Source organism: Mastigoproctus giganteus, chromosome 14 (assembly GCF_048544385.1).
Source record: "Mastigoproctus giganteus isolate SK-2022 chromosome 14, ASM4854438v1, whole genome shotgun sequence".
NCBI classification, from domain to species: Eukaryota; Metazoa; Arthropoda; class Arachnida; order Uropygi; family Thelyphonidae; genus Mastigoproctus; species Mastigoproctus giganteus.
The window spans coordinates 40,799,887-40,827,399 of NC_143588.1; the positions used below are offsets into that span (position 1 = coordinate 40,799,887).

The following is a 27,513-nucleotide window of genomic DNA, read 5'->3' on the forward strand; positions in this document are numbered from 1 at the left end:
AATATCATTGATAAATATAGAAAACAACAGTGGACCCAACAATATGAGAGATGCCAAATGGTGTATAAATAATAATGTATTATAGGACAAAATGCACAAGGAATAATTTCTTATGGGTTTAGGTAATTAACTAAACAATATCAGTTAAACTATGGTTAAACACCATAGTTTAACCATAAATTTGAACTATATGTAGTGTAAAGGCATTTTATTTGTAAACTATGGTGTATCTACACTGATATTATATAATTAATTACCTAAACCCATAAGAAATTATGCCTTGTGCATTCCGTCTTCTAATACATTATTTATACACCATTTGGCATCTCTCATATTGTGGAAATAACTCTGCAACTGTGATGGCATGTTGCATTACCAGGGTACCTGCCCACTCACTGGTGAAGCCAACTAGGCTCAAAACGATCGTCTGGGGGTGGTGGTATCCACCGAAAATAAATAACAGTAGTTTTTGTAGAATATTCCAAATTTTTATTATGTTCTCATCCGACACCCTATGCTGACTTCTTTTCTTCCTCTGTGTGTCGGTTGTTGAATGATGTTACCAAAGCAGCCACGAATCGATATATTTCGCTGGAAGTGGGTCAGCGGTGGCCTGCAAATTTAAGAAACAGTAGTGAAGAAACCATTTTTGGTATCAACAAAGCTCTTGTTGGGCTTGTGATACGATTCATCTGCGAAAATCCTCGTTCACATTTACTCGATGAAATTGGTATCGTACTCAGAGCGTCCATCAAATGCAATTAGGTATTCCCGAAATCCACGAATTGTATCTCTTTTATTTAACTGTAACCTAATTGACAATTTTCTAACTTCATTTTCATCAAATGGCAACAATTCTTGTTTAGAAGGTTTAAACCTTTGTCTTCTTTTTCCTTCTCCCGCCATCAATGTTGTCATTGATTAAATTTGAATTTTTCCTTCTTTCTTTTTTTTCCCTTTTTTGAAACTGTCCAAAATGTTAGTGTCATTCGGATATTCAGGTACTGTGATCATGTAAACAGAGATAGGGAAAATTTACGGAAAAATGTCGATAACACACATCTGCAAAAGAACAGATTATTTTTTGGGGTAAAAGAAAATTTCTCGAACGGGGCACTTACAATTGATTCACAGCAGTGTCCAACCTACGGCCTGCCCGGAAAGTCAAATAAATCTGCATAAAGAAATCTAACTTTGAATTTTTTTTTAATATGGTCCCAGTACGGGAAAAATTTGAACACCACTGCAGTAGAAGGTGGACCAGAGCCCATTGGAAATACCCCTTGATCTGCTCATTGTTGACCAGTGCAAATTCTCTGTATGTGGGACTGGTGGACAGATAGGTTTTACCAGATACCACTAAGTTGCAGAATGGTAATCACTAGCTCTCTTAATTCGCATAGGAGCACTAATTGCCTGAATTGGCACTAATTTAAATTGCCTGAAGGCCAGAAATATGAACCGAGTTAATTCTCTTCTAATCCGTTCGCTATATGAAAATTTTCTTCGCTCAACGGAAACTAATTTAAGCGTTATTTCCAAGGGGAATTCAAAATAATTCACTATAAAAGGACTTCGTTAAACAGAAGTCCGACTGAGTAATTTAGAATTATGAAAATGGTTATACAGTTTTATGTAGAAAATATCTTAACAATACACAGTGAAAAATGCAAATTTAGTTAAATAATTTTAAGCCTATTTGAATAGTATGTAAACGTGTGAAAAAAAAAAAAAAAAAAAAAAAAAATTACGGAATATTACAAATTTCGAAGTGCATTGCATCCAAATGTCACTGTTAATAAAGGTGCCGGTATGCCGTACCATTGCATACCGTTCCAAGAAAGCACTGTGTATATATCTCATCACAAGATATTGTGGAATTCAATATAGAAAATCTTATAAGATAACCATATTATATGGACGATTGTTTTTTATGCCAAATTTCATTTTTAATTATATCTACATTATTAAATTAAGACTAAAATGACTGTTTATTGAATTACTCAAAATAAAAAGATGAATCTAACTGCACTATAACTGAATGACATTACAACTATTATATATATATATTTTTTTTTTTTTGACAATTTTATATTTAGTAACTGTTCAATGTGGTGATGTTGTTTAATTTAACGACACATGCTGGGGCCATATTGTGTCTTTCTAATGGTGAATATGAAACAATAACTATATTTTATGATATATTCCTATCCGATTATTTTATGATATATTCCTATATTCCGATTTAGGAAAGTAAAGAGTTCTTTTTTATTAGGATCATCTCCCAGAATCTGCATTAAATTTATTGATGACTGCGTATTAGAAATTGACTTAAAGGTGTCTAAGCAGATGGTTTGAAAGTGGGGGCAGTCTTCTAGCAAATGGCAAATGGTCAGTTGAACTTGGCTTGATGTGCATTGGGGAGTGCTGTCATTAGTTAATAGATACAGGTGAGTGAGGTGAGTATGCCCAATCCTAAGCCTTCCTAAAATTGTTTCTTCTCGTCTATTTTTCTGGAAACTGGAGAACCACAGCTTTGGTTCGGATTTTATTTGATATAGTTTGTTTCCTGGATAACGTCTCCAGATTAGTGACCAGCTATTGTAATATGCTTTACGGATGATACGTTTGAAATCAGAATACGGAACTTGACAATTCTGTAAAATAGAGGTAACTGGTTGTTTGGCTGCAAGATCTGCTCTTTCATTTCCTGCTATACCAGAGTGCCCAGGTATCCAGCAGAATGTCACAGTTTGGTTTGACTCATTGCATACAAGTAATTTAGAATGGATTTGTTTGATAACAGGGTGAGAGGAGGTAGTATTACTATTTATGGCAGAGACAGCACTGAGCGAGTCAGTGTATATTATGGCAGACAAAATTAGAATTCGAGTAATGTGATCTAGAGCCTAGTTAATAACATAAAGTTCAGCAGTGAAGATACTGCATTCTACAGGTAATGAGACAGAAGTGGTGAATGACAGGAAGATTGCTGCAGCGCCTACTTTGTTGGGTCTCAGTTTTTGATCCATCTGTATAGACCTCACAGGCCTGTGAATTAGAAGCAGAATGAGTTTCATGTAACTGTGCAATATTGAAGGGAAACAAGGTGTTCTTTCCCCACTGTTGGAAATAGTCATCATAAATTGCAGGGATATTTGTCCACGGTGGATCAGGCGGTGTCATGTCCTGATATATATTGCCAATTTCTATATTCCACAATTGAGTTAGTTCTTTAAGTCTAAGTGCAGCAGGTTTGTTTTCATTTGGTTTACTGTTGAAAAATGACTCTCATTCGGTATTATACAGACATCTCCAATTCAGGTAAGAGGGAAGACTGCAGATTTTTGCAGCATACATCAAAAGCAATGTTTTCCTCCGAAGATGTAAGGGAGGCTCGTGGTCTTCAATGTAAAGGCTCTGAACTGGGGAGGTTCTGAAAGCCCCTAGAGAAACTCTCAGAGCACTGTGCTGGATCGTGTTCAATCGCTGTAAAATAGTTTTCCTAGCAGAGACACTGGGGAGCCATAGTCTAAACGGGACCTGATGAGAGCTCGATAAAGATGGATCAGGGTATGTCGATCAGCGCCCCATGACAAAGATGACACACTGGAGGATATTCAATTTCTTCAAGCAGATGGTCCAAAGGTAGGTCACATGTGCTTGAAAGTTTAGTTTCCTATCTAGCACCAGGCCAAGAAAACGGACAGTGTGAGTAATAGGTATTGGCATGTTATTGATCTTTAGCTCAGGATCAGGATGAAGTGATCGTAGTTTGCAGAAGTGAGTAGTGGTGGATTTCTGTTCGGCAAGACGATATCCATTGCATAAGGTCCAGGTTTCTATTTCGAATAGAGCAATTTGCAACTGTCTTTCGATAGTATTCATACTTTGTGATTGGCAGGATATAGTGAGGTCATCTGCATACATATAAATTTGAATGGTTTTTGGAAGATCTTCCAATATTTTGTTGACTCAAATTGCAAATAGGGTAGCACTCTGTATTGAACCCTGCGGGACACCCTCTTCTTGAATGTGAGATGCTGACAGCACATTTTGATATTGGACTTGAAAGGTGCGTAATTTTAAAAAGTTCTGGATGATTTGAGGAAGATAACCTCTCAGCCCCAACTGATGCATATCTTTAATAATGCCATGATGCCAGGTGGTATCAAATGCTTTGTGAATATCTAGGTTGAGCATCACTAGGTGCTGTTTCATGACGAAGGCATTTCGTATGTTGCATTCAAGTTTTACAAGCAAATCTAGGGTAGATCTGTTTTTACGGAAGCCATATTGGTGATCAGAAAGAAGATTCTGAGAATCTAGAAACCAAGTGATCCTCTTATGCACCATCCTTTCAAATATTTTGCCTAAACAGCTTGTTAATGATATCGGCCTGTAGTTCTGGACTAGAGTGGGATCTTTGCCTGGTTTTGGAATAGCACAGATACAGGAATGCTGCCAGGACAGAGGATATGTATTTTCTGAAAAGATATGGTTATAGAATAGTAATAATATGCCAAGGTCAGCTTCACATAGATGTTGCAACATACTGTAGTGAATACCATCTGGTCCTGCTGCACCATTTGACAATTTGCTTAATCATTCCTTGAGCTCAACTAGAGTAAAAGGCTGGTTACAAGGAAGTGAGAGTCTAGTTTGAAAATTCAATTTTTGACGTTCTTCATTAGCTTTAATGCATTGAAAGGATGTCACATAAGAGGATGAGGCAGAAATTTTATAAAAAGACTCTGATAGCGCATTTGCAATATCAGTAGGGGAAGATAATTTCTGCCCATTCCATTGTATTATTGATGACTGCAGCGGTAGAAATTTCCCATTGAGTGCTTGTATTTTTTTCCAAATAATTAGAGTGTCAGTATTTTCGTTAATGTTAATGGATGAGGCGAAGTTGATCCAGGATTCATGTTTTGCTTTTTTTCTAATTTTTCTCGCTTTAGCTCTGAGTTTTTTGTAAACAATTAAGTTGCCGGTAGTTGGGAATTTACGAAAGTGGTTCCAAGCTCTGTTTTTATCAAGCTTTGCTTTGGAGCATTCTTCATTCCACCACTGATTTTGGTATACACTCTTGCGCTGGTTAGATTTTAGAATGGAAATTTCTGCTGCAGATAATACGTGGCTGGTAATGTGGTCAGTTACATCATCAAGATTCTGTTGCTGTTCATATTGCTTTTCAAGTATAACACAACTGGAATAGGTTTTCAGTCTGCTTTTTGGAAGTTCCAAGAAGTATAGCCTTTAGGGTATGACATGACCTGTTTGAATTGAACTGGTGATAAGGAAATGGTCACTGTGGAATGGATCATTTAGCACTAACCATTCCATGCTTGGAAAAAGATGCTGAGCAGATGGATAGGTCTATGGCAGATGTAGAACCAGCAGGTAATTGGACATGAGTTGGAGAGCCAGAATTTAAAAGCGTCAGGTTATGGTTATCCAGGAATGTTTCGATTAATTTCCCTCTACTATCCATGGTGGAGGATCCCCACAATGGATGGTGACCATTGAAATCACCAAGTAAACAGACGGGAGGTGGAAGCTGTGTAATAAGACTGTCCAGTTCAGTCTGGGAGCAAGGATAATTTGATATATAGATGGATGCAAGTGATAACGATATTCCCATTGCTATCCAGACTGCTACAACTTCTAAGGAGGTTTGTAGTTGGAGATGTCTTGAGGGAATTGTAGATTTCACAAGTATAGCTACCCCACCACGAGCAGGAGAGTTAGAAAGCCTGTCTCGCCTAAACATAGTATAATTTTTGAATTTGACAGAAATGTGTGGTGATAAATGTTTCTTGTAAGCACACACCTACTGCATTAGTTTGAGTGAGTAAATCATTGAGTTCATCTATATTACTGCGTAATCCTCTACAGTTCCATTGTAGGAATTTATTCATTGGTTGGATTTGTTTGAGGAAGATTGATCTGACTTTTTTCTGAGAAGGTTTCTGTCTGCTTGGTTTTGGTTTTTCATTTCTGGGAAATGATTGGGTGTCCTGTATCCACGATATCACTAGCATGTAACTCTAGTACTGTGTCGTCATCCTCTGATTGAACAACATTTCCATGTTGCTATTTCATGTCCTCACCTCTTTCTGATTTTCAACGGTAGTTGATTTTGTTGTTTCGGGCAAGGTTGAGATAGCATCAGTTGGGATGCTGATCGGCATATTGCTGGTTTTGTTGACTGTAGGTTTTTGATTGCATGATAACACAGTTTTGGCCCAGGTGGCAAAGGAAATGCTCGGTTCTATGGACACATCTGTTTGAGTTGCAGCTGAGTGGCTGGTTCTGGTGACAGATGCGTATGATCGGCTAGGCATGGTTAGTAGCACTTGCTTTCTTGCTTCAGGGTAAGTCACTTTATATTCAACTTTATATTTCTGGATTTTTTTGCCTGCTTTCCAAAGGTCACATGCTTTAGAAAATGCAGGGTGGTTTTCCTTACAGTGTGGACAAATAGGAGTGGGAGCTGTACAGTCTTCTTGAGAATGCTCCTTGGAACCATAAAGAGGACACACAGCATCGCCTCGGCATGCTGTTTGAGAATGACCGTACTTCTGACATTTAAAGCAGTGAATGGGGTTTGGGATGTAAGGACGAATCTTGCAATTTAGGTAACCTGCTTTAACAGAAGACGGAAGAGTCAGTACTGAATGTTAAAATGATGGACCTGGTTGGTAGTAGGATGCCATCTTTTTTAGTCATGATTCTCCGTGCACGAGTCACTTTTTGTTCACTAAGCTCTTGTATTATTTCTTGTTCAGAGACAGTAAGTCCCATTTGCTGATGATGCCTTTAGAGGTGTTCAGAGTGTTATGTGGCGTAACTAACACTGTAATGCTGTTAAAAGTTGTCAATTTTAACAATTTTTCTGAATGGCTTGGAAGCTTCAATTAGGTCTCCAGATTGGAGACTCTTCACCATTTTAGGAGATCCAACAACCGATTCTAAGCATTTCTGTATTAGAAGTGGCGATAACTTGCCGACAGCTTGTGTGGATAATGAGTGCATTATTAGAAATGCTGGCATATCTGCATTCTGTTTTTCAGTCCGCTGTCTCTTCAGATGTTTCAAGTCATGCTCTGAATCAGAGTTGACAGGTCTGGAGCCCATGAGCTCTAGCAGTGGATATACATCACAATCCATCGCTGCTCCTTTTAGCCCTGGAAGAGAGAATTCCTTCTCCCAGACTACCAACCCTGCCACGTGGAGGCAGGAGCGGTGCCAACCAGTAACTAAGCGATCAGCAGAAGAGGTGAGCAGTACGTTGCTAGCGATAACAGTAACGTTGCTCAGCAAGGGAAGCAGTAACGTTGCGAGCAGTGAAGGGATTATTAAAGCACTAGTACTCACCCTGGGAAAAACGCTAGAAAATCGCACTAGATAGATCGCTTGGCACTCTGGGCCCAATGTAGTGAAAGGCATTTATATATATTTACGTAAAATAGTAGCATGATGAGAATTTTTTCCTAACGATTTATACATATTATTAGCTAATGTGACTGACTAAAACTAATTGATTCTGATGGTAATTCTATGCACATGAGTGAATCCTTGTGCATGGCTGCATTTTGAAAAAATGCAAAATTAACCTTTTCTCAGAAATGGGTGTGTTTCTGAATAATTTCAATTTCAAAAATGACTTCTGTTTGTTTCCACATATTAGGTTTCTTCAAATATCACTAAAGAAAATGATTTTTTGCATTTTTATTAATTTTGGCAGAATTTGTACACTAAAAATATAACAAAATGCTACTTTTGTCAGACTTTCACTTGAACAAATTAATGTTGAAAATCCTATTAAACAAACACTTGCCTCTCATTTTAAAAAGTGATCTATGATGGGCCAAATTTTCATTTCTTTTGATTTTCTTGCAGATTCTTCTACTTTACAGTTCCTCTTTGGCATCCACCAATACCAGGGAGGTTGACTCCCGTGGTACCTTATCTCCAATCCTTTAATGTCCTGGTAAAACCTCTCTCCCTGTTCTCACTACTGCTACTACTTCCTAGATTTTTTGGAAAGATGTGGATGTGTAAAAAAAAACCTTGATATTGCAGCCCAGTTTCTTGAAGTTTGTCAAAATAATTTGACAAATGTCAAGTCCAACCCTCAACTGTTTTCACTGAGAACTACATGATCTGGTGAGATTTAAATTTACCAAAGAAATCTGCAGAACTCTTAGTTCCAGACTTAAGTCAAAAAATGTTCTAGCAACGGGGACATTTTTCTCATGGTACAGATATAGGGGATGAGAACTAGTGAGAACTGGTTTCCTACTTTTCTGAGGATTATTCTACGATTTTTTGCAGTAATATGAATGAACCATTATTTACAATCCTACACAGTGGAAATAAATATGGGTTAATTTCAGTAGCTCACTCACTGCATTTCAAAGAAACATATGGGAACTTGAAGTTGACAAATATTAAACATGAAGACCATGGTTGACCATGGTTTAAAATCAGACCATGTGCTGATTTTAAAATGATAGGCATCTTTCTTGGACAACAATCTGGCTACAAAAAAAAATACCTTTTTTTTTTGTGTGAGTGGGATAGTCTGGCAGGGAGTAAGCACTGCAGCATCAAGGTCTAGCCAAAGAGCAGCAGTTTGTTGCCTGGATCAAAGAACATAGTTCATAAACTACTGGTAGACCCCAAAACTGCCCTCCTTCCACCCTTGCACATCAAACTGGGTTTGATGAAACAGTCATCAATCACCCAAGAGAAGCTAAAACAAGGTATTTTTGTTGGACTTCAAATTTGCAAACTAATGAGGGACTGAGATTTTGAGGGGAATAAATAAAAGAAAAACAGGCATGGATTTCCATGGATTAGTAAAATTATTTTGACAAACTTCAAGAAACTGGGCTGCAATATGAGTGTCAAGGTTTTTTTGGTTTTTTTTACACATCCACATCTTCCCAAAAAATCTAGGAAGTAGTAGTAGTGAGAACAGGGAGAGAGGTTTTACCAGGACATTAAAGGATTGGAGATAAGGTACCAGGGGAGTCAACCTCCCCTGGTATTGGTGGATGCCAAAGAGGAAATGTAAAGTAGAAGAATCTGCAAGAAAATCAAAGAAATGAAAATTTGACCCATTGTAGATCACTTTTTAAAATGAGAGGCAAGTGTTTGTTTAATAGCGTTTTTAACATTAAAATTTATTCAAATACAAGTAGCATTTTAAAATTTATTCAAATACAAGTAGCATCTGACAAAAGTAGCATTTTGTTATATTTTTATAGTGTACAAATTCTGCCAAAATTAATAAAAATGCAAAAAATCAAATTTTCTTTTGTGATTTTTGAAGAAACCTAATATGTGGAAACAAACGGTAGTCATTTTTGAAATTATTCAGAAACACCCATTTCTGAGAAAATGGTTAATTTTTTTTCAAAATGCAGCCTGGCACAATTCTATGCATAAGGATTCACTCTGTGAATAGAATTACCATCAGAATCAATTAGTTTTAGTCAGTCACATTAGCTAATATGTATAAATCATTAGGAAAAAAATTCTCACCATGCTACTATTTGTATGTAAATGTATATAAATTTTGTGACTTTCACCACGTTGAATAGTTGCTAAATATAAAATTGTTAAAAAAAAAAAAGATTATATATATATATATATATATATATATATATAAATAAAAATAGTTGTAATGTCATTCAGTTATAGTGCAGTTAGATTCATCTTTTATTTATTTTGAGTAATTCAATAAAGTCATTTTAGCCTTAATGTAGATATAATTTAAAATGAAATTGGCATAAAAAACAATCCTCCATATATTATGGCTATCTTATGAGATTTTCTATATTGAATTCCACAATATCTTGTGATGAGATATATACACAGTGCTTTTTTGGAATGGTATGCAATGGTATGGCATACCAGCACCTTTATTAACAGTGACATTTGGATGCAATGCACTTCGAAATTTGTAATATTCCATAATTTTTTTTTCACATGTTTACATACTATTCAAATAGGCTTAAAATTATTTAACTAAATTTGCATTTTTCACTGTCTATTGTTAAGATATTTTCTACATAAAACTGTAGAACCATTTTCATAATTCTAAATTACTCAGTCAGACCTCTGTTTAACTTTTATAGTGAATTATTTTGAATTCCCCTTGGAAGTAACGTTTAAAATAGTTTCCATTGAGCGAAGAAAGTTTTCATATAGCAAACAGATTAGAAGAGAATTAACTCTGTATGCACTGTTTGCATTTCTGGCCTTCAGGCAATTAGTGCTGCTGTGCAAATTAAGAGAGCTAAAGTGATTACCATTCTGCAACTTAGTGGTATCTGGTAAAACCTATCCGACTACCTGTCCAACATATGGAGAATCTGCACTGATCAACAATGAGCAGATCAAGGGGTATTTCCAATGGGCTCTAGTCCACCTTCTACTGCAGTGGTGTTCAAAATTTTCCCGTACTGGGGCCATATTAAAAAAAAAAAAAAAAATTCAAAGTTAGATTTCTTTATGCTGATTTATTTGACTTTCCAGGCAGGCCGTAGGTTGTACACCGCTGTGAATCAATTGTAAGTGCCCCGTTCGAGAATTAGGGGAGGGAGGGGGGGGAGAGAGAGAGAGAGAGAGAGAGATATTTTCTTTTACCCCGAAAAATAATCATCTGTTCTTTTGCGGATGTGCGTTATCAACATTTTCCCATAAATTTTCCCTATCTCTGTTTACATGATCACAGTACCTGAATATCGCTAACATTTTGGACAGTTTCAAAAAAAAAAAAAAAAAAAAAAGAAAATTCAAACTTAGGAAATAATGACAACATTGATGACCAGAGAAGGAAAAAGAAGACAACGAAGGTTTAAACCTTCTAAACAAGAATTGTTGCCATTTGATGAAAATGAATTTAGAAAATTGTCAATTTAGGTTACAGTTAAATGAAAGAGATACAATTCGTGGATTTCAGGAATACCTAATTGCATTTGATGGACGCTCTGAGTACGATACCAATTTCATCGAGTAAATATTAACAAGGATTTTCACAAATGAATCTTATCACCAGCCCAACAAGAGCTTTGTTGATGACAAAAATAGTTTCTTCACTACTGTTTCTTATATTTGCAGGCTCCCGCTGACCCGCTTCCAGCGAAATATGTCGATTTGTGGCTGCTTTGGAAACGTCATTCAACAACCGACACACAAAGAGGAAGAAAAGAAGAAGTCGCCACAGGGTGTCAGATGAGAACTTAACAAAAATTTGGAATAATCTACAAAAACTTTATGAAATTAATTTTACTTATGTTATTTATTTTTACTTATTATTTTTAGGGTCTGAAGTCTAATGAAAGAACCTTATGTCACTCGGTTGTCTGTCTGTCCGTCCGTCGCAGCATTGTATCTCTGGAACCACTCAACCTATTGACTCGAAATTTTGCATGGGTTTGTACATCATGGGGGTCAACATAATGCCATATTGATCGTTGTTGACAAAAATTTGTCTGAGGAATGGCAGGGTAAAATGTTGTCGACAACCTATAGCTTATTATACCCCATTGGAAAGAGCTCAACGAGTAGGTTTAAAATATAATTTTAAAATATTTTAAAAATTAAAAATGGCAGCGCCAGACAAGAAAATCTGAGTAATTTTCATGTACCTTCCCTATTTCCGTTGCTAATGGAGCTAAAAATTTAAAAATCACATTAGCTATGTGTTATTTGATTCTTGTCAAGGGAAAACTAAACTATTCCAATTGTTTTTATGTTAAAATTAATAAAAAAAATTATTGCACTTCGACAGCAAATTTCTTTGTACTTAGTAAGTTTCCTTTTGATGACAAAAAGGTTGTTAAATAGTTAGTTAATAATTCTATAAAGGTCATTTATAAGTTTTAAGACGAAAAGTATTTTTTAAAAATTTTCAAAGCCGGAGTTGTCCCGGCAAGGAGGTACTCAGAGCCAGTGTTGAGGCGCTGGTGGTGGGTAGGCACCTGCGCAGAGCCTTGCATGGCCCTCACCTGCCAGTGGCTTCTCCCCAAGAGTTTAATTGCTTCTCTAGAAGTCTGAGTCGCTTCTCCCATCCTTGTCATTCACAACTGGAAACACTAACAGACAACATTTTCATTAGTTCCTTGGTTTTAGGCCAAGCCAGGATACTTTTTTCAGTTACCATAAAGCTCTATTTGAGATGCTACACTAACGACCATTCGTGACTACGGACCCTTTCATCTGGAGTGCCCAGCATTGAGTAGTTGACCGATTTATTTATTTATTTATTTTTTTTTTTTTGTTTATATACTTGAATAATAAATTTATGCCTAATAAACTGTTAATATACTAAATTTGTTGTTCTTAATCCAAAAACATTACTACTAAAGTAACAATATAAGGAAAAAAATTTTAGAGTACTTTTCATATCCTTTTTAATTTTAAATTTTTCCTCATAGCAAAGAATGAGTATCAGCACCTATTTTTTTTAAAAAAAAAGCACTGTGTGTGTGTGTGTGTGTGCGCTCGCTATGTTTCAGATATGAAAAAGTGGAGGCTTGCATTTTGTAGATGAAATTGTGGGACTTAAGCTGAGTGCAGTCTTTAAGGTGATAGTTTTTAAAATTGTTTAGTAGTTAGTCTTTCTGTAGACTACAAATCTATATATCAGAATAAAATTTCTATTGGATAACCAGTATTTAGGCACTTAAATATATCATTTAATTTTTTTCACTAATGTAGAGATTTTTTAAATTGAAATTAGTATTCTCAAAACAATCCACAAAATCCTTACTTGTGGAATAAGATGAAGTAAAGCATCTCCTGTCATTGTTCCAAAGGATAATCCAATAAAGCACATCATAATATATTCATAAGCTGTTTTTGCAATAAATGGTACTAAGAGGACTCCAGCAAGCGAACACAAACTGATTATGAAGACTGAAAGGGTACTGTAACCATATACTAGAGAAGAAAAAATTGAGGATAAAGTTTATCATGTATTGCTATAAATTAATTTACCTCATTCAACAAATCGAGAATCAAGTCACAAAAACATTTTCATATACCATCCTGTTTTGAATGTTCACTGATTGATAATATTAACTAAAATACGAAAAATTGATGCAGTGCTGATATGTAATATCAGCACTGCATCAAATTAATACAGTTGAACACTCACTTATACTATCAAATATTATACAAATCAATTATATACTATCAAATAGGTGATAATATTAAGTTTAATAATTATTCATTTATAGCTATAAGCTTCATTAGTAAAAATTTCACTGAAACAATTGCTTTTCATTTAATGCATTTAAGAAATATTGAAATACTTTAGTATTTCTTCATAAATGAATAATAACACAATAAATGAATAAACAACTCTGAAATCTACACCCACTTGTGTCTTAAGTACCCAAGGAATTAACTTTTTTTTTTTTTTTTAATCAAAAACTAAAATACAATTCAAGAATTCAAATATAAAAAGTCCCTCCTTGGAGGCAAGTTTGTTTTAGAGTTTTATGGTGCATTAGCATCTAAGGCTATAATGCACCAAGTCAACCTTGGAGGCAAGAGTAGAGCTATTGAGAAAGAAAACTTAAGTTTATTACATAAATAATTCCCACACTAGCAATAAATTATAAGGCTTCTGAACATTGACATCCATTTATCCCATTGAAAAGAAGAATTTATACAGATCTTTATAGCAGCACAGATTATCCTAAGCAGGTTGCTATTAAACCTTTTATCAAACAGCAATAGCAGAGGCACCACAAAAAGCATGCAGATTAAAGGAAATATGGAAAGTTGTAGTGTCAGGCAATTTACTATATTAACTTTTTCAACAGTCAACTATAAAATAAATTGTGAAATGGATGAGTATGCATTTGGCAATTAATTGAATGATCTCAGTTTAAGTGCTATGTTGCAGAAGGATGCCATCAATGCCAAAGATTAAATGCTGTAATAGGTGATTAACCTGTTGCTCCAAAGTAATGGTTAATCACCATGAAAATTGCAATAAATGTGTTTTAGCCTAGTTTTGTATGTCCATTCTGCAGAAAGTGTATTATTAGTTAAAAAGAAAAAAGTTCATCCTACTAACTTTTTTCACATTACCCTTAATTTCTTTAACATCATATTCTGAAAAGTTGATCTGGCGAGGAGGGCATCAAAAAGCTCATACCTACACTATGAAGCAGTGGACTCACCAATTAATATATTATTTTCCTGGTATAGTCTCATTGGAGCTGCACACTCCTGTTCCAGCAATGCAATTATTCCACTCCTGTAGAATGATTCGGTAAAAGCCTGGAAAAAATATTCTTCCATGACTGGTATAACCTCTTAGATTTGCATTGAATTTTTGTCCAAGCAAAAGAAAAAAAAAATTTAAGTTTGAGAAAACAAGTCTGACAGGCCCAGCTCTTATGACTAAAGAGCATGAAAGCAATTTGTACCTAAACCAATGCATTCCTGTTATTGCAAATGCTGATTTGCAAGCAGGCACACTGCCTTGGTGAAAGATCTGTCAGCTTCTTTTCTTCTAAAAAGATTTGTTTATAGTGCAGGACAGCCACATAGGTCAGAGAAGACTTTTTTTTAGGCTTCACAGAATCTTTTTATTATTGAAACATGTTAGCATTGCATATTCCTATTACAGTTTGAGATTTTGGAATATAGTCTACCATCACTATGCCTTTGGAATCCCAAAACATTACCACTATTACCTTTCCAGCCATCAAAGTTTGCAGTCTTTGGTAGAACTTCATAACCCCTTTATTTCTTTTTTGTGCAGTTATCAACATTGTCCAAATACAACTTACTTTAGAATAGCATTCATGCATGTTGGAGAGTGCCCCTTAAAATATTTAGCTATGTACAAAATATATTAGAATAATGAAACTAGTCACCATGGAGGTATCATTCAGCTGAATTCCTTCTATATAAATTGATATAAATATTCTTCTAAAAGTCCCTATAATTTGATTTTACTACTTTTGCTTACTGGAGGCTTGACATGGCAAAACATGTTTATTCTCCAGAGAAAATTCCACCAACATGAATGTCTTTTGAGGTTACAATGAGCATTATGACAAGATCTAATATTTGTCAATGAGAGAACAGCTCTAAAGGTTCTCAGTCTGGCTGCTATGCCTTTATTGGACAAAACCCTGTTATTAGCTCTCTAAGAGGTTTCCAGATCAACTTGTAATTTCATTGCTTCTACTCTGCCACATACTCAAGGCAGCCCATGTGCAAGCAGCATTGTCAATGCATGTTATGTCAAGGAGTTGGTTATATTCTTGCTGTGTGTGTGTATGCAACATATCCAAAATATTTCAGTAAATTCATATACCCCACACACTTATCTACTGAATGCATCATAGTCAAATAACCAATGAATTTATCATTTCACTGCCTCTACTCTAACAGGTACTGGAGACACTCTGTATGCAAGCAGCTTATAGACTACCTCCATTGTATGTCTTATTCAAACTCCAAACTTCAGAGCAAAGCTCCACCAACATCCTCCATCCCTTGCATCATTGTATGATGCGTTTTGAGATTATGATCGGTATCATGGCAAAAAAACATTCAAAAATTGCAAAAAGATCTAAATCTCCCACCTCCCAAATTTTTCTTCATTCATTTCACAAATAGTCTCATTCCAACCTTAGCAATCTCTATTTCCACCTGCAATTTGCCAAACCCCACTTTTTTATGATGATCAATTGTTGATTATTTCAACCACTAATTAATTTGGCTTTTAATATTGACAACTCCAGCTGACTTCAGATTACCTTTGCTTCAAAGGTTGTACTTGTGCATATAGTCAATCTGATTTTCCTTGTCAAGAGACTTCCTAATTTGGCAACCTCTCTTTTTGATCTCTTGTGGCTTAATCTCTATCCCATTCTGTCAAATTCACCTGTTGTCTATTTTCTTAACTCCACTAATCACTCAAACCTCTAGACTTCTTTTCTTTGAACCTCTACTTTCTCCAGTCTAACTTTCCTAACAATGAGTTAGTTTTCTTGGTGCTTTTAATATTGACAACTCCAGCTAACTTCAGTTTCTTAGTTATGCAGATGCAGCTGGTTGAGATGCTAAGGCTTTTGCAGTTACAAACCACAGCATGTTCATTTATCTACCAGAACCTCAGACAATCTAGCCACACACCCAACACAATGTTTTTCTTACCAACATCCTTTCAGAGTATATGGTCAATGTTAGTGGGTCTCCAAGCAACTCAGATTACATCCATCTCCCCTATCCTTTCTCTCATTAGAATATGAAAAGGGATTAAGCTGTACTATTTCTGTTCTTTCCCAATGTTTGATCAGACCATGCCAGTGAAATTTTTCTTGTAGAAATGCAATCCTTTATTCTACGATCCACCCTAAAATCTCATCCTTTATTTAAACTTTTCTAATAAATGCACTAAGGCTCTTAAAGATAAGAATGTAGCATATTGCAATTGGGTTGTACCCAAATCACTACCTTCATTTTTGCCTACAGTAAAGCTCATAACAATTAAATTTTTTATTTTGAATAGCCTAAAAATATAAAACTTGCTTCTCGTTCAAATGGCAGAAAGAATATTCTTGTCGCTTGACAGACACTGGCCACAAATTGTCTCTTTACTTTCACCTCTGTTATAACCCGATGGTTTTATTGCATCCTCAACCAAAGACAAAGCTGCATCTTGTTTTTATTCTAACTTTTGTATCAACAATCTTGGTAAATTACCTCTTGTCATACCCAATACACTCCACTGAATGCCACCTGTGATCTTCTGATCAAAAATGTTAAGAATTCTAATTAATCTAGATTTTAAGAAAAGTCCAGGTCCTCTTATCTGTGCCTCTCCTGTTTTGCATCACTTTTTTTTTTATTCCACTGGTATTTTTCCTTCTGCTTAGAAATTTAATAATTTCAAGCTAGACCTCAACAAGGGTGACAAATCTCTCCCATCCAATCATCACCTTACTGCAATTACATCTACTCTCCTAAGTAATGGAGAAATCCATCAACTAACTATCTCTAAACTTTGTGTCTGACCAAGGACAACCAATATGGATTCCAACAGTGTTGATCAACTGGCAATATATTGCATTATCAGTATTAGCAGTGGCAAATTATGTAAGAAAGCAAGCTTATATAGCATCAGCCAAAAAAAAAAAAAAAAACCAAAACCACACCTATTCATTCCCTCCAATAGTTTAAATAAATTCAAGAAAGAATTAGACAAATTATCAACTTCTAGAACAACAGATGGAAGTTTGTTCTGTCAATAAATCACCAGTTTGCTAAAGACAAACTTCCACACATCTATTCTGCAACAGTCGTTCTTCACTTTCAATTTGTGTCCCCTCATGTGTATGGTCTTAGCAAGAGGAATACCATCAGCATTGAACTTGCTCAATTCATTCAAAGCTTTAAAAACATCACCTTGCAGGTGCTTAGTCTCTAGACACTAGAATTTGCAGAACTGATTTCTTGGTAAGAGCACCCCTTTGTATCTACTCCAATCTCGTTGCCCTTCTCTGTACCCTTTCCAGCAGCAACACATCCTATCTAAAATGAGGCCTTGAAACCTGTATACAGTACTCAAGATGTGGCCTGATTATTTCTTTATACAATGGAATAATCACCCCCTTATTCCTGCTAGCAAAATTCCTGTATATCATTGACAAAATCCCATGAGTTGTCCTGGCAGCCTGTCTGAATTGCTCAGAGAACCTCATACCTGACTGCACAATTACCCCAGGTCTTTCTCATTTTCCACTACCCTGAGTGTAGTACCAAACATCTGGCACGTTACTGTGGGGTTACTGCAATCCATAAGCAGTACTTTGCATTTATCAATGTTAAACTTCAATTGCCATTTCTCAGCTCATCACTCCAACTTTTCTAGATCCTATTGCAGTAGGATACAGTCATTAACCACCCTGCCAACCTTCATATCAACTGCAAAATTAGACATCAAGCCTAATATGCCTTCATCAATATCATTGATAAATATAGAAAACAATGGGCACCAACACCAAACCCTGGGGGTTTCCACTAATGACAGTCCATGAAGAGCAAGGTGCATTGATTAACAGTCTTCTCCCACTCGACCATCCTTTTATCCATAGCAGCAAGTTGTGTCCTTAATACCCCACTGTTCCAATTTCTACAGCAATCTTATGTGCAACAGTATCAAAAGCTTTCCTGAAATTCAAGTAAATGATAAAATTATTTTTTGCATCCAGTTCCTCAGTGACCACATTGTAGTAACCAATCAGATTGGTCAAATAAGATTTACCAAACCCATGCTGTATTTTAAGTATAATTGCAGCCTTGTCTAGATGATTGATCTTGCATTACTTCTTTTAACAGCAACTCCCTTATTACCCCTGGAACAGAAGTTAAACTACCAGGTGTTTAATTACTTGTGTTATGCTTTGATCCCCTTTCAAATTTTGGATACATTTGCATGTCTCCAGTCAGTGAGGACCACCCCTGAATACAAGGGTGCTATCATAATTATAGCTAAGGGTTTGCTTACTTCCTTCACTGCCTCCTTTAATGTAACTAGATCCATCCGATCCATCCCAGGACCTTTATCTTCAGCAATTTATCTTACACTTTCCTCTCAGTTATTACAAAATCATTTAGCACCCTGTTAGAGCTTTATAAACTTCCAGCATCCCCTTCCCTAACAAATTCCTCAGGTGTGAAGGTAGATACAAAATACTTATTGAGTTTGTTAGTAATCTGTGCAGGATTATCAACAGTCAAACCATCAATAGAGTGGACCAATATGATTTCATCCCCTTCCTTCTAGGGTTTACATAGAAAGTCTTTGCAGTTTTTCTTTGCATCCTTCAGAGATTTCGTCGAATCTGCCTTCGCTTGCCAGACCTCCTTTGTGACTTGATTACTGACTGACTATTTTATATCTACAGTAGGCTTCTGTGTCGCCTGATAATTTAAAAGAATCCCATGCACTTTTCTAATCTGCTACGAGTTTCATCAGTTCATCTGACATCCATTTAGGCCTATACCTTGAGTATTGTTACATGGTATGAAGAGCTTAAGAGCTTTTATGATTAATTCCTTGAAAAACTTTCTATTTATAATTTGTTGATGATAACATCAACTGTTTGAGACCACTGTAGTCACCTTTATGAAAGCAAATACCCCTCCTTTACTCTTGATAGCACATCTTTAAGTAAATCCCAAATCATCCCTAGCAGTTCATTTATCCACAATTCTTAATGTATGAATAATCATGCTGATAATCATTCAAGAATATTATTCCCTCTTTTTGCCTCTAACATGCTGCTGTAGAAAACAGTCATCCAATAAATCCACAAAAGTTTTGCTAGCCTGTGAGTGACCAATCCACAAGTTCCAGTCAATATCTGCAAAGTTAAAATCCCTCATAAGACATTCTGATTTACTGGCTCACTATTTCTCTATACAGCTGTTTGTTGTACTTGTCAGTCATTAGGCCTATAACAAACTCCTACTCCCATTTTTGCTTTCGTAGTGCTTATATTGACACACCAAATTGACTCAACATTGCACTAGCCACACAAGTCTACTAGATGCTCTACCTTAGATTTGATGTGCTTCTTAACTTACGAGCATAAATCCCCCCCTCCTACCCTTTCTGTATATATCGTACTCCCATATTCAGCTTCCCTTATATCTGAGGGACACCATGTCTCTGAAATCCACAATGTCTGTATTTCATGTTTTGTCCAGCACCTCAAATTCATTTACTGTACTTTCACCTCTGCCTGCAGCTATTGTTAATCTATTATTCTGTTTATTTCCCCCCCCCCCTCAAAGCTAGCAGTTTTCCAACCCACCAAACACTGCCTCAATAACATCAGCAAATATTCTGCACCCCTTTCTATTTAAGTGTATCCTATTCCTCTAGAAGAGGTCTCTCCTGTTAACAAGCACAGACCATGTTGAGAAAAATTCTAACCATGAGCCTTGCACAATCTCTCCAGGGCCAAACTAATTGACAATGCTGTCATCACATTACTCCCTTCTGTTGTGTCTGGGCAGAATTTCAAACACTCAAATTTAATCCTAATTCACAATTTTTTTTTTTCAACACTGCTCTGTACTTATGTCTGCAGATCTCTTTTTAATGTCATTAGTGTCATGTGTATGACAATATCACCTTTGTGCCCTTAAAAGATATCTGCTCTACAATTTCATCAACTTTTGCCCCTTACAGACACACCCTAGTCCTATTCCACCTATCCTTTTTGCACAATATATTTCCCATTTCCCTGACAATAGTCACCACCAACAACTAGCTCGTATAGGACCAACACATTCTGCCTTGGGGTGGGTGCCACTGTGTTGCCTGATGATTAAGTGCTAGCTCTGGCATTGATGTTGGCAGCCGAAAGCTTGATGGGCCCCCAATTTAATACTTTAAAGGGCATCCACCCTGTTCTTCAAGCTCATAAAGGCTTATAACACTGAGTTGGTGCCTAATATCCAGGCACTCCTTACATCAAACACACAAAGGTATCCACCCCTTGGCAACATGCCCCATTCCTAATATCTCTGCAAACATCAAACAAGTTTTATATATCATAAGGCTGTGATTCAGAGGACAACTGCCTCCCCTCCCAGTTCTCCCCAGATCCATATCACTCACTAGCTTGAGCCCTTTGCTTTGCTCCTCTTGTCTGAGGCACAATCTTTGTTCAAATTCAATATAATTAAAAATACCAGTTATACTATGAAGTTAACGTTACTAATTATATATAATTAAAATTTGAATGTACTTATTGATATACTAGTTACACAGCAATAGTACTACCATGCTTGCTTTATATGTATTAAGCTATAACATTATGCTTGAAGGTAATAAGTTAATTATAGTATATAATTAAATTATCCAATGCCAACCTAAATGATATAAACTTTAGAGCTACCTATTTACAACAATTAAAAAATTTGAATTCCCCTACCACTTAGTTTATAACTATAAAGACAAGATTGGAATGATACAAAGGTTCCACGTATATTAAGTAGTAATTTACAAAATCTATAGCTAAATTAAAAAATAAAATAATTAGCATGGCTATAAAGCTACTTATAGAGTATGATTTAAAAATGACAAGTATGTGAATAAAATGGCAAAATTCAAAACTTATTTCTTGGAGCTGAAAATTCTTCAGCTAGTGCATGGACTAGAGGTGATGTTATTCCTCACCTCTAATCTTAATTAGATCACTCACCTTTAGAATTTGTCTGAAGATGAGTAACAAGAGAGCAACTACTTGAGTTTCCAGTGAAACTCAAGCAGTTGCCCTGATTTCTGATACTTTTTATAGTGTTTGACATAAAGGACTTCTAAACAAGCTCCCATCTTATGGATTGCCAACTATTTTTTTTTGCAATTGCATATCCAGTTCTCTTCAACTGCTTGACATGATTGATGATAAACTACTGCTGTCTTAATTTCTCCACTAATGCTCCAAGTGTTCCAAGGTTCAGTTCTTGCTTTCCACTCTTTGCTTCTTGTATATTAATGATCTTCTTCCACTGACTGAGGGTGGAATCCATAGTTAAAAGGTCTTGTCTGACCAATTTGATTGGATACTATGATGTGGTCACAAAGGAACTAGATGAAAAATAATTTTGATATCATATACTTGGATTTCAGAAGAGCTTTTGATCATGTACGACATGGAAGACTGCCGTACAAATTGGAGTGGTATGGCATTAATGGAAAGTTGCTACAATGGATAAAGGGATGATGGTAGACTGGAGACAGAGTGGTAATCAATGGACACTGCTCTTTGTGGACTAATGTTATTAGTGGAGTTCCCAGGTACTGGGCCCCATTGTTGTTTTGTGTATTCATCAATGATATTGATGAAAGTATATCAGGCTAAATGTCCAAGTTTGCAGATTATATAAAGATTAGCAGGGTTGTAAAGACAGTATGCTACTGCAACAGGATCTAGATAAGTTGGGAAAATTGGCTGAGAAGTGGTAACTGAAGTTTAACATTGACAAATGCAAAGTACAGCATATGGGTAGCAGTAACCCAAGAGAAATGTACCAACTGTGTGATACTACACTCAGGGAAGTGGAGAACAAAAAAGAACTGGGGGTAATTGTGCAGTCAGATATGAAGTTTGCTGAGCTGTGCAGGCGGACTGCCAGAGTAGGTCATGGAGTCTTGTCAATGATATATAGGAATTTTGCTAGCAGGGACAAAGTGATTATCCTGTTGTACAAGGCAATGGTCAGGCCACACACACTGAGTACAGGTTTGGAGACCTCATTTTAGGAAAGATGTACAGTTACTAGAATGATTACAAAGTAGGGCAACAAGATCGGTGAGAGGAACAAAGAGGTGCTCTTACCAAGAGGCTTAAATTCTGCAAACTGTAGCACCTGGAGACTAAGCACCTGTGAGGTGATCTGATTGAGGTGTATAAGGCCTTGAACGGGTTGAGCACACTCAATGCTGATGGCATTCTTCCTCTTGCTCAGATTATGAAAGTGAGGAAGCATAGATTCAAATTGAGGAAAGAGTTGTAGAATAGATGTGCAGAAATTTACCTTTAGCCAGCAGATAGTTGATTGCTGGAACAGAGTTCCATCTCTTGTTGTGGAAGCTGATAGCTTAAATAAATTTAAAGCTGTGCTAGATAGGCATTTGGAGTGAATGGATGGGTGAAACGAGAGGGTTTTTTTTTCTGGCTGATGCTGCATACTTTCTTGCATCATATGCCTCAACTAATGAGCCTTGAACAGTTGGAAAAGGCTCAATGCTGATGCAATTCTTCCCCTTTCTCACATTATGCATCTGAGGGAGTATAAATTCAAATTGAGGAAAGACAGTTGTAGATCAGATGCAGTGATTTGCCTTTAGCCAGTGGGTGGATGATTTCTGGAACAAACTTACATCCATTGTAGGAGTTGATAGCTTAAATAAATTCAAGGATGAACTGGACAAACTTGGAGTGCCTGGATGGATGAAATGAGAAGTGTTGTTTTTTTCCCCCTCCAGGCTGATACTCTAAGCTTGCTTTCTTGCATTATGTGCCTGTACTAATGCTAAAGTATTTGTAAAAGATTTTATACCAACTTGAGTATCTCCACCACTCCTCAGGTAAGATTTCAATATTGAATAATATGTAGTTGCCTAATGCAGAGTGTTTAACTTAGAGTTTACTAAATTGTTCTTCTTTATTTGTTGTATTTATGATAAAATATATTCATATCCTGTAATCTGAAATTAAAATTTTCCAAAATTCAGGGATAGCAAGTTCCTTCAACACTCTGCCCATCCTTCAAATGTTGTACATTCATTAGTATCACTTTGGTTGAAATTACCTCCTTAATTCCCATTAGTTAACTCTGACAATAAAGGTCAATTGAAAATCTAGCATATAATTCATTGACATTAAATATATATAGAAAGCCTTAAGTTGCTTGAGATTAAGTGTTTGAAATGCTGAGTTTCATTCAGTACAGAAAAAGAAAAACATACATTTGTTTCTCATAGGTTTACTTCCTTGAAAGTTTTACAAAGCAGGATATTTTTTTTCTGGCTGATGCTGCATACTTTCTTGCATCATATGCCTCAACTAATGAGCCTTGAACAGTTGGAAAAGGCTCAATGCTGATGCAATTCTTCCCCTTTCTCACATTTAACCATCATAATACAACATAACAAAAAAAAAATAAAATAAAAATAACTTCCTTGCATGTATTTTGTATGCCGAATCTGTGTCATTGTTCTTTTCTAGTATCAATATTTTGATGGCAAATGAAGGTTATCTTTTTGCAATGTTTCAGGTATGCTCCAAAAAGTTCAGAGAGCAATTTTGTATCTTGAAATTGCAGAATCATAGTTGGTTGTCACAACAAGTTTGATGACATCTAAACATGGTAATACACAACTTATCCATTTATCTACATTTAGTCTGAATTAATGCATGTTGAATACAAGGTACATGTTTAGTCATATTTTATAATTAGAAATTCTATTGACAGCAAAATTTGCATCATATTGTTTCAAATTAGAAAAGTGAAACAGGAAACCATTTGTTCCAATTAGAGTAAAATGCAACAAAAATGTTAAAAATGACTTTCAGAGAAGATGCCATGTGTCCTTTGAAGATTTTTTCATTGGCTCTCAAAGTTTAAAAAGGGCCATTAATTGATCAAATGATCTTCAACTTTCAAAAAAAAAACCCAATGATTGAGTCAATTGTGTTTATGATCTGATCAGGAGTGATCAAAGTAACTATTTGAACATGCTGCAACTGATCCATACTTTGTTTCTTCCATCATTACTGGTGACAAATCATGGGTGCATGGCTGATTCAGAAACTAAGGTCCAATCCTCTGGATGAAAGAATTTGCAATTGGCATTAGTTACATTCCAAATATAGTAATATTTTCATAGACAGTTCAAGTCAAAGTTTGAAAGCCACGATTCCACATTTCTGTAGTCTTCTTTCATGTTAAAGAAGACTACAAAAATGTTGATCATATATTAAAGGAAGATAAAGTATGACCCATATAAATGGGACGTCTGTGGGCTTTAATGATATTTAGATTCCTTCTGTGTTTACAAAACAGTTTCACTAAGTTATCTTGTATTCTCTGCCTGTGGGACAGCAGGGCATTACAGGAGACCAGCACTACAGGAGAAGAGACTGGAGTGCCATAACTCAGTTGCAGCCTGACAGACTTACTAAATAATCCCATGGTTATAAGAAAAATTCTTGCTTCTACCACTCCATATCAAGATGGAACTAGTCAATGTGTCAAAGCATTGGATACTAAAAGTGACATCTTCATGCATATCATTCTATGTTACCAAAATTGTCTGATGTAAAAATATTTATTAGTCTTTAAGTTAAGATGTTGGCTTCAAAAGAAATTGAAAACAGAATGGCTGATACTGAGCACAAATGGAGTTCTTAGTACATTAAGTAAAAATTAAAGTAGTTGACAGGTTGATTCAAAATTATGGGATAAAGGATATCAATCAAGATTGCAAGCTCCATTATGCCTGGAATTTTTCAGATCAAATCTAAGCAATGTTAATGAAGAGAATATTTACATTTTTAATGAAATCTTTAAGTTAAAAAAAAAATTTTTTTAAATGTTAACCTGAGGCAGGTTAACACTAACCTATTTATTTATTTTTTTAACTTGTTTGCTGATAGCAAAGATTAATTCTTTGCTCCATACAAAAGTTAAACATTGTTGTTATATAGTGTTCTATATGCGGGCAAAGTTTACTGCTCCAGCTAATAGAGCAGTCTTAAAATTTTGCCGTTTTATTGACTTAATTGGCATATTAATTTATTTTCTAGAAGTAGCTTTATATTTCTGTAGTTTATTTTGAATTTAGATAGATTTTGTAGGTTATTACTTAGTATCAGTAAAACTTGCACCGTTCGAAACTTGCCATCATTGTCGCATATTAGATCAATAAGGAATAGCATAACATAGCTCAAACTTGATAAGATGTTGATAGTATAAGGTATAATGTAAAACTAGATAGTGTAATACATTACACTGTATTAGGAATCTATTAGCTTAGTGTAGCATAGGCAATTATTGATTAAATTTATAAAGTTAATTTTGATTGTTAATTAAATTCTATTTAAATAGAAATCATGCCCCAGACTAGAGCAGTAAAGCAACGTGCACAAAGTAGCAAAAGTGCTGTGGTTTGGGGGAGAACTGAAGGGGATGATTCTCCAATGCATCAGTCTAAAAAATGTGCAAAACGTGACATGTTCACTGACCTATCTAGAAACAAACTCAGCATTCTGATGGACATCTATGAGAGTTAGAAGATGTCAGGTAGATGCCCTTGAAGGAATTAAAATGGGGCCTCCCATCAAGCTCTCTGCTGCCCAACTCAATGCTAGAGCTCACTCTTGTGCACCAGGCAAGAGTGGCAATCTTCAGGGCAGAATGTGCTGGTCCCACAGGAGCTAGTTATCATCGGTGACTCAATTGTCAGGGAAATATATTGTGCAAAAAGGATAGGTGGAATAGGACCAGGGTATGTTTGCCAGAGGCAAAAGTTGATGATGTTGTAGAGCAGATATCTTTTAAGGGCAGAAAAGGTGATATCATTGTACACGTTTGCACTAATGACATTAAGTGTAGGAGATTTGCATATTTACTTAAGTAAAGGTCAATTTTGGGGGAAAAAAAAAAAACAACAAGTTGCAAGTTAGAGTTCAATTTGAAAGGGTCTGCAATCCTGCCCAGACATGATAGGAGGGAGTATGATGACAGCCTTTTCGATAACTTCAGCCCTGGAGAGATTGTGCAAAGCTCATGTGGTAGAATTTTTTTCAGCATGGTCTATGCTTGTTAACAGGAGAGATTGCTTCTACAGGGGATGGGATACACTTAAATAGAAAGGGTGTGAGAATATTTGCTGATGCTATCGAGGCAATGTTAGATGGGTCGAAAAACTGCTAGACTAATAGTCCAACAGTAGTCGCAGGCAGAGGTGGAAATGATTCTTGCACTGCTTCCAGTGGAATGAGCAGCAGCCCAGAAAGCAAGTTTCTGGGGATTTCAGGAACTGCAGGGGGTCATGAAAAAAGTAAATACATGGGCTGTGTTAGAGTAACACAGTAAGAACATGTGCAGGTATACTTGCATTTACACCAATGCTAGGAGTATAGTGAATACATTTGATGAGTTTGAAGTGCTGGTCAAGACATCAAAGGCAGATATTGTTGGGATATCAGAGACATGGTGTCTCACAGATATTAGGAATGCAGAATTGGAATTTAGGGAGTACAATGTGTACAGAAAGGACAGGTTATGCTGTCATTTAAGAAACATATTGGATTGATAATACTATACTAAGCTAACAGATTTCTAATACAGTGCTACGTGTTTCACTATCTAGTTTAATGTTAAACCTTACGCTATCTAATTTGAGATATACGTTGTATTGTATAACAAAGACAGCAAGTTACGAATGTTAAATCTATGGACACCAAGTATTAATTAACTTTCAATATTGCAATCTAAGAAAAACATACATACACTCTGTAAGTGATGACTGTGAAATTGTTCTTTCAGCTGCAGTTTTGTCACACACTCCACTTACTGCCTGTTGAACTAGGGCTGGGCATAACTGAAGAAATTCTGTGCGGGTTACTTCAGAAGGAGAAAGAGCAAATTTCTGAAGCAAGCTTTCTGCTGTCATGCACTGAAATGAATATATTGTTTATATTAACTGAAATCACATTTTATTAAATTTATCTGTTATCCTGGCAGTAGGTATATTCCTTTTTTTTAAGGTTGACAAATGCAAAGTAATGTTATCTCCAGGATATATATATATATATATATCTCAATTAATTAATTATCATTGGATGAATGCAGTCATGAATATCCCATTAATGACTAATAAAATGTTGTCAAAATACTGGATTTTTTTTTTTTTTTTTTACTAGTGAACCACTA

At 35.8% G+C, this 27,513-nt stretch overlaps 1 protein-coding gene across 2 annotated transcripts in view; it reads right to left on the reverse strand.

Annotated features, from left to right (window-relative positions):
- LOC150075080 (metal cation symporter ZIP14-like) overlaps positions 1–27,513 on the reverse strand; it is a 142,546-nt gene that overhangs the window by 41,933 nt on the left and 73,100 nt on the right. For both annotated transcript variants that reach the window (XM_090388686.1, XM_090388685.1), the window contains exons 6-7: positions 27,091–27,256; positions 12,794–12,963 (exon numbers count right to left, since the gene is read on the reverse strand). In XM_090388686.1, the coding sequence (XP_090244812.1) occupies positions 12,794–12,963; positions 27,091–27,256 (336 nt within the window). The remainder of the gene's footprint in view (positions 1–12,793; positions 12,964–27,090; positions 27,257–27,513) is intronic.